Source organism: Pungitius pungitius, chromosome 7, assembly GCF_949316345.1.
Source record: "Pungitius pungitius chromosome 7, fPunPun2.1, whole genome shotgun sequence".
Lineage (NCBI taxonomy): Eukaryota > Metazoa > Chordata > Actinopteri > Perciformes > Gasterosteidae > Pungitius > Pungitius pungitius.
In genome coordinates, this window is record NC_084906.1 from 3,033,826 (window position 1) to 3,050,273 (window position 16,448).

The 16,448-nt window shown below is 43.7% G+C and overlaps 2 protein-coding genes across 3 annotated transcripts; one reads left to right on the forward strand and one right to left on the reverse strand.

Moving 5' to 3' along the window:
- Window positions 1-353: 353 nt before the first annotated feature.
- Window positions 354-8,497, forward strand: LOC119216420 (E3 ubiquitin-protein ligase RNF14-like). 2 transcript variants are annotated; one of them, XM_037469236.2, is made up of 8 exons: window positions 354-626; window positions 884-1,014; window positions 1,097-1,786; window positions 1,938-2,016; window positions 2,216-2,410; window positions 2,531-2,703; window positions 2,818-2,988; window positions 8,398-8,497. In XM_037469236.2, exons 1-7 carry the CDS (start codon window positions 443-445, stop codon window positions 2,947-2,949), a joined length of 1,584 nt encoding a protein of 527 aa, XP_037325133.2. In that variant the 5' UTR covers window positions 354-442; the 3' UTR covers window positions 2,950-2,988; window positions 8,398-8,497. The 2 variants fall into 2 exon arrangements, with proteins under 2 accessions (XP_037325133.2, XP_037325132.2); XM_037469235.2 differs by having other exon boundaries at window positions 8,315-8,433.
- zmat3 (zinc finger, matrin-type 3) lies at window positions 8,320-16,092 on the reverse strand. Its single transcript, XM_037469237.2, has 6 exons — window positions 15,477-16,092; window positions 11,306-12,036; window positions 11,091-11,219; window positions 10,181-10,347; window positions 9,735-9,838; window positions 8,320-8,528 (listed from the first exon to the last, which is right to left on the reverse strand). The coding sequence occupies exons 1-6, from the start codon at window positions 15,601-15,603 to the stop codon at window positions 8,320-8,322; spliced, it is 1,467 nt and encodes a 488-aa protein (XP_037325134.2). The 5' UTR covers window positions 15,604-16,092.
- Between the last annotated feature and the right edge of the window lie 356 nt (window positions 16,093-16,448).

Genomic DNA, 16,448 nt, shown 5'->3' on the forward strand with positions numbered 1-16,448 from the left:
ATATCAGCTCTTGGAAGTTGTGATAATGGAAATCATGTGAGCAGATTCATTGCAGAGGGATGGTTAGCCAGCCACATTTTAGGTTTCAGTGTTTAATTCAAGTCAAATAGTATTCAACTACTTTGCAAGTGATATGTGTGTAGGGCTACGACAACGCTTTTTACGGTGAGTAAATACAATAAAGGCTTCACTGAGCGCAGTGGTGTTTACCTGCACATGTATGTTCCAATGCAAAAAAAAAAATCTCTCAAAGAAAGGTGTGTCTGTAAATAACAGGGAGAGGTTGCTGCAGTGTCCTGCGAATTGCGTCATTCAGACACGCGTCAACAGGGGCGGGGGAGCCAGTGCTCAGGGTTCAACGAGCGTCCATCCGCATCTCACCAGGCGACCTGTTTGGATCGTTCGGAGCCGGGAAGAAAGCACCGGAGCCTCCGCAGACCCTATGGACGCGGAGCTTGTTTTGACCGCAGCCGTGGACGCGGACACGCAGGAGCAGGAAGACGAACTGCTCGCCCTCAACAGTATCTTTGGTTCCGAGGAGTTCGTCCGCGATGAATCCAGATCCGCCGGAGAGATCCGAGTGTGTGCAGAGCTCCCTGCGGACTTCACTGTGGTCCTGAAAGAAGGTCAATGAGCAGAAATGCTGTGTCCTGATTGACATGGACTGTGTTAACTACACACAATGTGTTAACTGCACACAATGTGCCAGGAATGACAATTATCATACTACTAAACGCAAGTGCGAGGGGGGAGGAGTTAGTTAAATGTTCCATTCAAGGCTGTGTGAAAGCTTGTTAAACGTAAACCAGGCAGGTTTCTAAACGTTATTGAACATTTAACGTGCTTTTGTCATGTTGGGTTATTGTTTTTATTTCTTCCGAAGGTGAATCGCTGCGGCAGTACCAGCTATCCTTCCTTCCCCCTTTGCTTCTGACCTTTGAACTGCCAGAGGACTACCCATCCTCCTCCGCCCCCTCCTTCTCCCTCACCTGTAGCTGGCTGACAGACACACAGGTAATCAGTAGAAGCCCGTCTGGGGGGTCACAGAGACGGAAAGAAATGACGGTTAATAAAGATTACACTCCGCCTCCCACAGCTCTCTGCACTGGCCGCTCAGCTGACCGATCTGTACCTGGCCACCGGTGGCGCTGTTGTGCTCTTCTCCTGGGTGCAGTTTCTTAAAGAAGATACCCTCAGGTTCCTGGACATATATTCTGTGCTGGAGCTCCCCTCTGATGAACCCCTGTACGATAGCCCGGACTTAAATGCTCCACTGTCAGAAGCCGCGGCACCCTCGCAGGCTCCCTCAACCTCAGACTGGGGCGGCGCAGACTCAATGGAGGCTGAGCGGACCCTCCGGACCTCAGGGAACAACCACCCGTCCACAGTGGCAGGCGTATCAAAGCATCTGCAGTATGCACCGTCAGATCGAAGTGATCGGGGAGAGGTCTCGAATGACGGGGGGGCGGCAGCCTGGTCGATCCACTCAAGGGAATCCCCCCAGAATGGAAACCCAGCGTCTCTAACTCCGTCACAGACCCTCTTGTCCCAGCTCCTGATCTGGAACGCGGCTCGGACGCACAACGCGTTCTCAGCCACGGTGTTTGACTGCGGCGTGTGTTTCGTGGGCTTCCTCGGCTCAGACTGCATCCAGTTGCCCGAGTGTGGCCACGTCTTCTGCAAGGCCTGCCTCACAAAGTTCTGCCAGCTCCAGATAACAGAGGGCAACGTCAAGGGTGTCACCTGTCCCGAGGCGGACTGCTCTGCCACACCAGCACCTTCACAGGTACGGCCCCCGATCGGCCTCTTTGGGCCGGACAGTACGCGGATGTGATGCGGATGTGATCTTTTCTCTCACATGCTTTTGCTACGTAGGCCTGTATGAGATACTGCTGCGTTACCAACGTCATTCAACAGATTTCGCTCTTGTCTGGTAGGTTAGGTGTCTGGTAGGGGAAGAGCTGTTCAGTCGCTATGATCGTCTTCTGCTACAATCCACTCTGGACAGCATGGCTGGTATTTTTTCCCCATATATTCTTATATATTTTAAACCTTTTGTGCATCAGAATGGCCGGAGGTCAAAATTATTGATTAATTAATGATTAATTGGTCACTGCAGGGGTATATTTGTGTTTTTTTTAAAACTATTTACCTTATACGTTGTGTTCATGGAGGGGCCTCTGCTCAGGTGTCTTCTTTCCTCGCATCCTCGTAGACGTGGTGTACTGTCCTCGACGTTTTTGTGGTTTGGCCGTCATTTTTGAGCGATCCAGCGCTGCAGCCCAGTGCTCTGTGTGCGGCTTCGCTTTCTGTGTCACCTGCAGGAAGAACTTCCACGGAACTGAGGGGTGTCCGAAAAAGAGCATTACAAAAATACAGGAAGCCGAGGCAGACCTGCCGCAGTCACAAGGTATAGTGCTTGTTTCCTCCATCCCATATTTGTGAGGTAACTAGTAACAAAAGCGGTCAAAAAATTGTAGTGGAGTAAGAAGGGGACAGTAAAGGTACTTGTGCTCTGTTTGTGTCTCAGAGGGGTTGATGGGGCTGTGGGAAGACTATGCCAGTGGCAGTAAGAAGAGGCAGCGCCTCCTGGAGAGAAGGTATGGCCGCGCTGTAATGCAGGGCACAGTTGGGGAGTGCCTGAGTGAGGACTGGATTTCCTCCAACAGCAAGAACTGTCCCCACTGCTTCTGGAAAATCGAGGTATTCAATTCTTCCGCTATTAACACAAGCATGTGTTTACAGACACATTATAATGTGCGGACGGTCTCGGTGTCTTTGGTAATGCGTTGTTTGTTGTTGCTTTGTGCGTTGCAGAAGAACGGCGGATGTAACATGATGATGTGCACTCAGTGCGGACAGCGGTTCTGCTGGGTCTGCCTCACCAGACTGCCAACGAGTCGGCCAGGAAAACACTTTGACGGCAGTGCGTGCTCGCAGTACCAATAGGCCCTTTCCACAGCTGCCATTTTGACACGTTATACCAGGGTAAAAAGATGTTTAATTCATAATGATGGTCCCATTCCGTTAATTATAACATGGGTAGATGAAATCCAGCATTCCTATTGGTTGCGAGTGAGTCACAGGGTGTACATTATTGAGCGATTATCTACAGTACCTGTTCACCTTGACTCAAGCGCTCCAGATCACTGCGCACTCAAAGTAACAGGTTGCATAACATGCACGTACGGGGACTATTTTTCTCTATACTACAGAAATGAGATACACAACGTTTTACAACTATTTTGTGCTGAACGGCAGCTATTTACTTACTATTTATAATTTCGCTGGTACCGCACTGACCCAGCACGGTGGGGATGGCTGGAATGTGTCAGTGGTTGTCAATCCTCTTCCAGCAGCTGTGCTTCTAAACACGTTTGCTTCCTCCTGTTGCTGGTTTTATTTGGAATGAGATACACTCGGGCAATTCAATATATACACTATTAGTACCTTTATACAATAATTCTTTGCTTTACGAATAGTGTGCCAGTACTCATACCGGTGAGGACCTGCCAAATTCAAGCACTCATTTCATACTTGATGAAAAGAGAAGGAAGCATCCAAAGGCAAAAATCCAAAGTGAAACCTGAGGCCAGTACGACATATTTCAGCAATCTGTTCATAAGATTTGTGAGATATCCTGCTGACAGAGAAAAACAAACTACCAGGGGCACAAGAACAGCTTTTTGTGGCAGGGGTAATATGAGTAAAGCTTGGCTATCAGTACAGTGGAAACTAGAATAAAATATTGTGCTGATAGAGCTGAAGACATGAAACACACACTTGCACTGTAATAATCATCAAGTCAGCTTGTTGGTCATCTGGACTTTTATTCATCTGTCAGAAAACACACACAGCTTCAGTGTATCAGTATATCAGTCGTTCAGGCACCCATCCAGTCAGTCAGTTTATGGTATATTGGCAACATTGATTAGAGGCACTCAAAGTGTGCTGAGGTTTTCACAGAGGGTGAACCAGTAGAGATACTGCCCTGCAGGGGGCGCCGTCGGGGTGTTTTGGGGCCCGGCGACAGTGGATGGAAGGGAGGGGTCCTGAATTCTGTTAGTGTAAAAGAGTCTGTAGACCAGGGTACATGGGCTCTCATGTGAGACAAGGGTCACCAATGTTTCGATTGAGTGACAACATTAGAAATCCATTCAGCTGAAGTGGACACAATATATATATATATATATATGCAGGAAAAACAATAACAACGGAATAGTGTGACCTTTAGGGACTTAGCATAAAGACTGGAGTGGTGAATAGCTAGCGTTGCTGTCTCTAGTTAAAGGATCTGCTAGCGGCATGTCTTCATTTAGTTAGTTTGTTAAATCCTAGGCTTTAACCCACAACCTTCTTCTTCGCCAAGCTTTTGCCACTTGTCTCAGTACTTAAAGTACCACTTTAGCCAAATACTTGAGCACTTTGTTTCACTGAGTTTGCCAAACAGCGGCACTACATACAGTACCTTTTTTTGTCGGAGGTTGTTTTCACCTTTTTATTTATTCTTTATTCCCACTCCATCAATCTCAATCAATCTCTAACTCATGACCTGATAATCAGTGTTTCTGATCGGCCCTGGTCTGATCAGTCACACAGTGCATTCTTATTAATTTAAATAAATATGATACACATCCATAACAGCTCCAATTTCTCACCTTGTAAACATTAGGAAACAAATGATTGAGAAGCTAACAATGACAGTGGGAGAGGTTTTCACTTCAACTAAACAGCATATGGTAGCGTACTTTTCTTTATACGTCTTTTGTATTCAGTGCAAAATGATGATTCTCTCCAATGCCCTTCAGTAGAATCAGCACACCATACAGACATTTCCATAAATAAAAAAACGTAAACCTCAGAAAAAAAAAATTCTTGAACAGCACTCTCGCTGTCAAAGTTTCTCTCCAGAGTAGAAAGATCTCTACAAATATTAAGAACGACTTAATCATGCACAAAATAACCCAGATACAACTTATACGGTGCAATATGAAACACCTTTCTGTCATTTACAACAAAGTACTGAACTCATCAGCATTTAGATAACAGCATTGTTTAACGACAATGAAATCAATCATTGACAGTGTAATATACAATGTGACTTGGAAAAAAAATAAAAAATCAAGCACTGGTTGTCCACACAAAAGGCCATCACCTGTGACGAGGGGTCTCAATTAGATTCAAGGGGTCCAGAGCCAGTCCAAATATAGTATATGACAGGAATGAAACGTAGTGTTCGTAGTTTAGTTTCCCACCATCACGTTTCCTCCGTTCTCTGCTGCTTATTATTTACACAGTGTTGCGTAGCTTCTTTGGAGCGAGAGCTTGTCAACCCTAAAAAAAAAAGGTAACGCCGCCTGTTCTTTAATGTAAGACAAAGAGCGTTATTAATAGGAGGAGGAGGAGAAGAGCTAATAACAGCCTGAAACTCGGTCCAATGTGAAGAAGTCCTCGATGAGCTCTATCTCCCCCACAGATTTCATTATAGCAGTGCTTTCATCAGCTCATTTGTTCCACTTTTATTCAACCGTACAGCACAGCGGGCTACTGGAACAGCCTGGCATGGAGGTTTCTATTTGTATCTCACCCTCTCTCATGTGGTTGAATCCCTAAACACCACAATATTTTGTCCTCCAGTTCTTTCCTCCTGAATGTCCTCGTCTGTGTGATGGCGTGTGTGTGGTTGTGCTCTAGAGACAAGTGAAAGATGTGAACAGCTGCCTCCCCACGGCCGACTAAACTAGTGCGTTTCACTTCGTAACACTTCAGATTACGTGACCCAAACTGTCCTTTGAATGATTCAATTATGTGTGTGTGTGTGTGTGTGTGCGCGCACTGCATGAAAACCGAATGAAAACCAAATTTAAATTTAAAAAGGACGTTTTCTTCTCTTCTGAATTACAGAGGTTCAACATGTTCAATCTGGAGCCTAAATGGAAAACCCTTCAACCGCTACATAAAAGGACTTTTGAGGCACAGATATAATTGTTTCTTTTTAAAGGATTAAAGCCACACACATCTAGAAATAAGTTTTAGAGAACAAGAGTTAGTCCCTTTTAAAACAACCAAGGCTAGGACTTTGTCACTGTATTCTTTAGACATTTATGTAATTGCACAGTATTCAGCTCAGTCGCACTGACCTGGAACAGATAATCAAATAAACTAAAAACAGAAAATCTTATTGGATTCTGATTACATAACTGATCTTTTTGGGATTGGCTTAAAACTGAAAAGCAGCTGTACCTAGGTCATACGGGGTCAAAAAACAAAATAAAATCTTAACAACATTAAAAAAGGATCTGTCTTTAAATCCACTTTCACTCCTGAACACTCCTCCTCTTGATCACTGTGGTAAAACCTGGTTACGTGTCCTCTGGGAATCAAATGATTAAATAAATGTCTTACAACTAGAAACAATCACGAGCTCTGCACACTCTTTTTTTTTTTTTGTTGCAATTTTCCCAATGAATTCCATTGCACATTTCCTCTCATCACAGTGCCAGTTTGGGTGTGTTGGGAAGACAAAGATTAAGGCTGTACCCTCCTTCTTCAGAGACAGCCTCCGTCATGTGGTCCTACAGCGCAGTCCAATGATGGGACCAGCAGCTTACAACTAGGCGGATCATACCAGAGGACTTTAGCGTGAATAAAGGGCCTGGCCAAAGTGGTATAGAGGGCCGACAGTAAAATCCACACACAAACACACAGTGCTGCTGGGTAGACATTCAGACGCACAGTTTACACACCATTCCTGATCATTATTAAGTAGATTAAAGTATTAACAATATAGGCTAGGCTAACAAAAAACAAATAATCCATAGTATTCATGTATATTATCCTATATTTACATTTATGATTAAGATTGCTAATATCTACACAACTTTTGTGATTTGTGATCACAAAAAAAGAGTTGACACAAAATCTAGAAATACTGCGGATTATTTTCCACTTTTGTTTCAAAATGGCTAGCCAAAGTTTATTCTTTAGCCCAATTCTCGCCAAAGGCACGAACAAGGCTAGCCAGGGTGTAGCCTTCAGCCTGATACACACCAAACAGATCAATGAGCACGGATTCTACCGGGTGATTTGGTTTGTTGTGCTTTGTTTTTTTTTTAACTTCGCAAATAGCGCTTTGGATTTCCTGACCTGTTTAAGGTTAGAAAGACGTTGAATTTGTGGCTCCGTGACATACAGTAAGTGGCCCTGAAGTCCTTCTGTACAGCCTGTAGGATAAAAAACCTGCAGGGCTCATTCAAACTGAACTTATAGAGTTGAAAGAGGTCTCAAACTTAGGTGTCACTGATGTTTCTTTTTCCGAGGATGAATTGTTCCAACTTCAAGGGTTTGCTTCTATTCTTCCTTTTATTCATACCAACCAGTTCCAATATTTTTTTTCTATTCTCTGCGTGCACCACTACTCCTCTCCCTGTAGCCTTAACAACCTCAAGAAATACATGCAATTCATTTGTATTTAGCTCTATCATTAGTCAGAACGCAACCCATGGGGCTGATTCAGAGCTTAAAAAAACGACTATTAACGACGCACTATGAACGACGTTAACGCAAACCCATTTTAACGACGTCAATTTTTTCATCGCGGGATTTACGTTTTCTTAAAAGAATATATATATTTGGGAGGGGGGGATGGATGGCTGTTGCCTGAAAATGTCAACAGGTTTGTCTGTTTGAGTGGCTGCTGAAAGCAGAGGAGTAGTAGGATCACCTTTTATTAATAACCTAACTGATACGATTCATTGTTTCTGAAATGAGAGGCCTGACTGCTTTGCTCACAGCAAACTTGGAAAAAAAGAAAATATTAAGCCATGGTTTAACTGCACTGTAGGCTGAGTCCCTGTTTACCTGAAAAGTGCACTTTAAAATTGTATTTTGTACCGCCATGTTTGGCAATGTGGTTTTTCAGTAAAATAAAACATTTGCATAAAGCAAGCCAATCCACTTTTCCATGTTGATAAGAGCATTAAAATGATGAAAAAATGATGGAAAAAAATAAATGAAGGACATTTAGAATAGATAAAGATTTGCGATTAATTGTGATTAATTATGAGTTAACTATGGCATAAATATTGTGATTAAATATTTTAATGGTTTGACAGCACTAAATAGGATTTAAATGTTTAAGCGTTTATCAAATGAATTACAACGACATCTTGAGGCCATTTGGGCTAATCCCTCTGCTAAATATGCCCTTCAACCACAGCTTGGGATTAGATTTCCTGCGCTTTGGTCTTTGTCTCTCCAACTTATTCTGTTCTACCGTAACCTCTGTTCTATCTCTCCCCTTCCTGCCCTCTAGTTCTCTTAGCTGTAGCCGAGGTGCTCCATCTCGTGGCGGTATCTTAACTCGGACACCTTCGCCTTGTGCTGCTTGCTCTCCAGATGCTGCCTGAAGTCGGCCTCCTGCTCGGCCCCGCAGTTGCACATGGAGCAGTAGAACTGTCCGCTGGGAGTCACACACATTGCCAGGTCCCTGGGAATGCGCTGCCTAGGCCTGGGGTTGTAGTACGGTCCTGGAAGGAGAAAGACAGGAGAGACGACTCAACGGATAGGAAAAATGAATACGGCTTAAGGTTCAACATCTGTCAGATTGATTTACGTTAAATTAAAAAAAGGATATCCGCGTGAGCCTTTTTCCTTAACGTTTCCCTAAGCATCGGCATGAGGTTCAAAAGTTGTTTTGAGGAAAATGTCTTCTATTGGAGCAATTAACAGAACATTTGAAAGCTCAACCTGATATATAACCCTGGTATAAGCATAAGGTCAGAATATATAGCCTATAATTCATTATGAAATACCCGCAGAACTAAACTGACGTTCCCATTAGCCACAGCTTTGCTTTGTGTTGGGTGCTAATTGGCTCATTAGCATGCTGACATTAGAAAAGTACTTAACATTATGTCTGCTATACATCAGGATGTTAACATGTCACTGTGAGCGTACTGATTCTACCACTGCAACAGCATTGTCAAAGCCCGAGCTGGACTTTAATATACAGTACGTACAACTTGACTGAATAAACTACAAATGAATCATTTATTCAAATCCATAAAGCTACGTTTTCAACAGAACCATCGTCTCACACCTAATTCTAACTTGATATATGACTGATGGGATTACAATTATGATTAGGGTTGATCTTGTCTCCAGTTTGTGTGTTGTACTCAGAGGAAAAATGAGACTGAGATAAAGAGAGATAGAAAAAACAGCAGGAAGGCAACCGCAGGAGAGAGTGTAGCTATTTTGGGATTTGCCTATCATGAAAACTGATTGAGTCAGCAGAATGTTGTTGTGAGTGAGTGTGTGTGTGTGTGTGTTATGTGTGCACGTGTTTGTGAGTGTGTGACAAAGGGAATGAATGAGAAAGACAGTTAGAAAGGTAGGGAATTGTTTCTACTTCATGATGCATCTCGATCTGAGGTGCTACTTTAGATAGAGATGGTATTATAACGTCAGCAGAAAGTATGACGTTATCTTTTTTTTTCTGTTTTGTGTGTTCATACATGGTCAGACGGTAACATATTTTATTTTTTATGAAAGCTGGAAAAGGTTGTTTCCAGCTGCGAGTTTTATTTACCACACAGATGTTGTCACTGTTGAGTTAATGTTTTGTACTGACTCAACGAAGGTTTAACAATACCAGAAAATTAGAAGTTAAGCAGAAATGTGTTTCTACTTCTGCTTTTAAGGCTATTTTCCATTCGTCGTTGAGGTTTTACCTGGCATGCAAGCAGGTATCTGTGGACTGCGGCGGTTTTTCACCGGTCTGTATTCACTGCCATCTTTCCTGTTTCTTCTTGGGGCTGTCTCATTGCTGCCCTCCCTGAAATAAGAGAACCAAAGTCCAAGTCTTTTTGTTTCAAATCAAAAGCTAAGTTAAGACAATCGAGTTTAGTTTACATTGGCGAGTTTTGTAATTAAAAATCCCAAACCAGATTTGGGCTTCATTTTGGAATAACTGGGTAACTTAAATCTCAAGACAAATACAAGACAAAAAGAAAGCATTAAAGCCAAAATATAACGTTATTATTTAACTACATATATTTTTCTGAGCTGCATTTTATCCAGTTGTTGCTTCCAAAGAATTTGCAAAACAAATCCTAAAACAATAAGGAAATACATGAGACCTGTGTGCTGCAACAAAAGTCTCTATAATTATACCTACACGTTACTAGAGTTCTGTTGGGCTTCAGCGAGCCGTAGCTTCTTGGCATGGTTCTTTCCCTGGTAATGGGCCTGTGCGACGGCCAGTGAACTGAACGAGGCATCGCACAGCTTACAATAGTCATTTTCTGTGGCCAAGATAACCCGGGTCGCCCCCTTATACTGCGCCTGCAGACACAGCACAAGCAGTGCAGTTTAAACAATGCTGTACCCTATACAGTGTTTTTTTTAAATCATTTGAAAAACTATTAGGTAACTTTCATTCGTGCAAATACAATTACAGATAGATTTAATTCAATATAACTGTTATTTACTCTTATGTTTGCTTAATGCTCTCATTCAAACTTAACAATGAGCAGAACGAACACGAGAATCTGTTTTGGCCACAAGCTGGGGACAAACCTTTGAGGTTTGTACGGCAAAGATGTTACCAAACTAAATTAGAGTTATTATAACATTTAGTATCTGATTGCCTGAGGTAAATCCATATTAACTCTGTTATCAGCTCAGTTTTTTGTCCGCACCAACTCTTGAGGGAATTATCTGCCTCTTTATGTGCTAAGTACGCCACAATGTCCGTCAGCGAGTCTCTAACTTTGTCACGATTCATGAATCTAGGTCCCCAACACGGAGATATGGATTACAGACATATTTAAGTCTAAGGCCAAGGAAAATTAGAACCAATATGTATTACATAATCATTCAATCCAATTAGTCAATTGTTCAGTGCTGAGCGGATGCCGTGAGATTTCACTTAAGTGGAACAGAGTGCGGGTTATTACCGCCTCCTCAGAGGGAATCTCCCTCGACCAGCAGACTGCAGCAGCAGCAGCAGCAGCAGCAGCACCACCCACCCCCTTAACTGTTAAAGTGCAACATTTAGGTAGGTTTTGGCAGCGTTTGTATCTGACCTGCCTGTCGTTTGATCCTGAGCAGAGGGATGTCTGTCCGGTCGCCTCGAGGACTTCTGAGGTCCTGACGGCTGGAAGCTGCTGATTGCCAGCGTAGAAATTTCTTAGCTTTTTGCTGTGGTTCTTCCCCTGGACAGAAAAATCAGGAGGACTTTGTGCTCGTGTATGCATTTTGACATTTGACCTGTTTTGTGCATGTGTGCGTTTCCACTGACCTGGTAGTGAGCCTGTGCCTGCTGAGCAGAGTTGAGTGTAACGTTGCAGAGTTTACAGTACAGGGGTTTACACAGCTCGCCCAGCCCCGGGGAGTCTTCCTGCTCCTCCGCCCCCGGCAAAGAACCCTCATCCTGCGGTTGCTCGCTGGCCGGGGCTGCCTGACCAGTGAGAGGAAGGGGGATGAGGCAGGACATGGGGGCTGGGACGATGGCCGGTCTTTGAGGCATTGGGGGCAGGTGTGAAGCATCTGGGCAGGTAGCAGAAGGGGAGGACATAGGCCTCGGAGGGAGGGGAAATCGGCAGATTCCGGGTGGGGGTACCAGGGATTGTGCAGGACTCAGAGGTGGAGGACCCAACTGTTGTATGAGGTCCATGGTGGGAGGCACTATTGCTTGTGTGTGATCTACAGGCGGGGGACCCAAGGTGTGTGCCATGGGTGGAGGACCCAGTGGCTGAGCTCGGGCCATCGGAGGGGGTCCTAAGCTGTGTGGTGGAGTAATATGAGGATGTCTTAACGTGTGAGAAGCAGGCATGTGAGGGGGGCCGAGTGTCTGGGCAGGAACCATCATCGGGGGTCCAATCGCCTGAGCTGGGGCAAGAGGCGGTGGGCCGAGAGGCTGCGTAGGCGCCATTGGCGGAGGTCCCAGGTGGTGCAGAGAGTCGATGTGGTGGAAAGGTTGCTGCAGATGGCTGAAGAGACTCAGAGGAGGTTTCAACATGGTCTCTGTTTCTGTGGGCAACAGGGGCATTCACATTATGTTGAGACAGAGGCAGATATTACAAGTGGTGTCTGATGATGACTTACAAGGAAATGTAGCGACGTTGATGAGAAAGGCGTGATGTCTTGACATCTATAATCCTATTTTCATAAGATAAAATATTTTAGCTATTGCAAGTTTGCCAGACACGTCTGGGCCTGGGACATTCTAGAGATAATATATATAGTAAATATTATGAATTTTAAACATCGTCTTGTCACCGTATTTATCTATTAGAGCTGTTAGCATGGCTTTCGACTCACTACAATAGATGTACTGACAATGACGAGTCAAAAAGGAGTCTGACTCAGGCATCTCTTCTTGGAGATTTGTCTTGAAGGGTTAGGGTTACCAAAGTACTTCAGAAAAGTGAATTCTGAGTCATTTTCGCACAGCTCATAAGTACACCAACAAAGTCCTTTATATTTGGCACCAGACGGACATTGGGGACACATTACGATTATTTTCCTTCACATCTCTAAATATTACTTCCTGTCTTTGCATTGGATACTGTAGCAATTCATCAGGGATGGAACCTGGTTAAGAATGTAAAAACCGATGTACAGTTACATTAAAAGGAGAACATTTTTTTTTCCTCTGAGCCTTGAGGCAGGGGAGATGTAAAAAGATGCATGAATGGAAACACATTCTCGGACAAAGAAGCTTCACACTCCAGTGGGCAGCAGAGAGATTAGGCTTAGCCCGCAGCGCCTGCACTCATGCATACGGGGCACTGCACACACATGCCTGTGCACACACACAAACAGAGACAGTGGCAATAAAAAAAATCCTCAAGCTTCTCTGATCAGAATAGATCTCACACTGAAGTGCGACTGTTCAAACATGCCGATGTCGTGTGTGTGTGTGTGTGTGTGTGTGTGTGTATGTGATTAACATGAGGGTGTACGTCATACACAAAACATTGTCACGAGAAAAGCATATGCAGATTTGTGTTTGTGTTCATTTGTGCCGCTCTAATGCTCAATTTATAGACACGTATATTGTTGGGTGAGTAATAATCCAACAGCTGTGTCAAAACTCACTGCGCTGGGAGGTTTTATCTATGATCCAATTGGACGCTCGAAGGCAGTGATTCATAGACCCAAAATAACGCCCTGAGGCGTTTGTGTTTCCGACTGCTGTTTGCCGTCGAGTCCGTCGGTCCAGTCAGTCTGTCTGCCCGTCTCTCGTCTGGTCACCCTGACCTCAGGAGAAAGGTATGCTGGACAAGGCACTGACCTCGCTCAAGTTCTGTCAACTGAGACATAGATAGAGTTTGAAAGAGTTCCCTGCACATTGATGAAATATCATTATGCAGCTGTTGCATGTACTGAAAATAATAATATATAAATATATCATCCTGAATGAAGCCTCTACATTTGCTTTTTTTTGGGGAGGTCTAACAAAGCGGCAAGGTTAATTCACAGAATGAATTAAAACGGAAGATTCAGGCCCACAAATTGTTAGAATAGGATAAGTTTGGGGAATTTTGGACTTCAAATACATATTCACGATATTCATTAAATGAGAACAACCATGTTGTTGAATTAGGCACCTCCTCAAAACCTCAACAATCGCTATTAATGGCCAGCCAAAACCAGAACCTTTTTGCATGATATCATCTATCGAGAAGTCCAGAGTACAACTTCTCCAAAAGAGATGACTAACAAAACATAACTAACACGCTTTAACTGCGTATCACTTAGAATGTAAGGTGATTTCATGTAGCCAATGCTTGGCTTGAAAGAGGGGAGTGCAATATCACCTCATGAGGTCTTGTCCCAGATTTGGATTACGGCCCACAAAGTGCATGCTACAGAGCTGCAACTTGTATGCATGTGGCCAGCAAGGGACAAAAACTGAATAGATTTTTGGGCAGGACACAATCATCTGTGTGGTAAATAAAACTCAAAAAAATAAAATATGTAACGTCTGATCATGTATGAACACACGAAACAGAAAGGCTGCAGGTGATCAGTAGATTGACAACACATCATAAGCGTGGAGAGTTATCATTCCGATTGTGTCAAAAGAATCAGCCAGAGATGGAAAAAAAGAAAACTAAAAATAACTAAAGTTATTTGTCAGTTCATCACTTGTCAGATAGGTTTCAGAATGACATCACTTGGTTTCAGAACCACGCTATGAAAAAACATCTTTCCTGCAGTCTGTTAATATCATGTCCTCTATACTGAGAATCTCTAAATAGGCCACGTCTTTATTTTCTCTAGAGTTTTCTCTCGCTGTACTGTCTTGGTCACATCAATTATGGAGCAATGAGAAGCACATGCCTCCTGCACTCATTCCATTTGCTTCACAGGGCGCCAGACAAACGCAGAAAGCAGCAAAGACACATATAGGTTACACTGATCTGTAATTTACTTACTGTTCCTTTACAATAAAGCCGACATTCCACTTTTATATCTCAGTCGCACTAAAATCTTTAAATGTTTTTCATTTGAATGAACATGAAGTCAGTGGTAAAGCCTCTGAGAACCCGTCATGTAGCCTATGGGTTAGGCAGCGGTTACTATATTTATTAATGTGTCCCCATGAAGAAAACAACTAGATCTAGTTCAGTACGACATGCCCACAAAAGATGAAAAATGTTTTGGATCTTTAACGTGAAGTATACTGTAAATGATTGAAGGTTTGCCAAATAAAGACATTAAAACATCTCTCACCGTAATGATATGTTTGGCAATATATTTTAAAGTTTACTTAGAATTAGTTACAATGAGTTCTACTGTGGCAGGGATAGATGGATTAGATCAATCTTGTGCTGTACATCTGGATAACCATGTTTCTACTCCATCAGTATGACACATGCCTCTACTGCCTTTAAAAACAACAGGAACGCCTGTGCTATTATCGGCCGTGCAGGTGCAATGAAGGGACTCTCGCTGTGTAATTGCCACATGTCACCATCATCACGTGTGCACCTCACGCCACGCAGTAAGGGAGCCATTCACTTTCTATTTCTTCACTTTCACTGACAACCACTTGATTGACTGCCGTAGCCAGGAGATGAAAGTGAACATTGCACCGAGGCTGTTCACTGTTTTCATATTACAGTTATTATCAGCACAAACCTCTACAGCCTCCCCTGGAGCTCTCTTACAGTGCAAGAGATCATCCGAGTGCCTCGACAACCCCCACATTTGGCCTCGCTGCAAGCGAAGCAGAATGAGGGCTGGTGCAACACGACATTACGGTGATGACAGCACCTCCAGAGAAAGCCGGTTTCAACCTCCACCTTCCGCATCTACAAATGCATCTGGCTCGATTTCTCCATCCCTGCTCATGAGCGCATGAGACTGCTAACAGTCAGATGGGGGGGGGGGGGGAGGGAGGAAGGAAGAGGGGGGGGGGGTGGGGGGGGGTGGTCCTGCATGGTAAAGCCTCTCCTTACCTGGCAAACGGGCGAGGTAATGGCTGCTTTCACAGTAGCTGACAGGCGGCGAAGTGGTGTAATTTCTGCAGTAATCCGCACTCTGGTAGTACGCCGCATCCCCGTGCTTCAGCTGCAGCGCCATCATCGCAGTCACATCCCTTCGCCAACTTCTTCTTCTTCTTCTTCTCTCAAAAAAAAAAAAAAAAAAAAAAAAAACCCGGAGGACCAGGCAGGATGGCCGTCTCTACCATACGCTCAGACAGCGGCTCACACCGGAGGGGGGGCTCGAAGCGGAGAAAGAGACGTGGAAAGCGCCAGTCAGCAGCGTTGCATGCTGAATGCACGGCACGTAAGCACACGGGGTGTCATCCTGGTCATTGTAGGTGGACAAAGATGTGCCAAAGATGTTTAAAGACCAATGAACCCTTTTCAGAGGCACCCTGTTTATTTGGTACGGTCCATTTTCCGACGCCACCGCTGCTTATTTGCAAAGGTGGCAATCATGACACGTCGTGTAAGTATGTTACACCTCTGTAGTGCCCCGATCCCCCCGTGGTTTCATATTCATCAGTCTCAATCCTGCAGGAAAGAGAGCCAGGGCGGTGTGTCTGGAGTGGTCCAAAAAGATGTAACGTGGGAAAAAGATTTAACGCATTGAAAACTGCATTTGAAATAATAAGTATTATTATTATATCATTAGAATAACACAATGATGTAATCGTATATGCGATATTTTCATAATAGTCAGTATTATTTTACTATAGTATTGCCTGCGAAACTAATATTACTTTTTTGTAATATAAAATTACTACTGTAAATCATAGGACCATAATATGATTTAATTGAAAGCTCCACAGAAGAGACTCTATTGTGTGAGTTGAGACAGTTTTTCTTTCTTTTCTTTATTTCCCCAAGGTGAATGTGTGGTTATTGAAGTGTATGTATATTTACATGTTACCATGTATATTGATATTATATACATAACTGCCT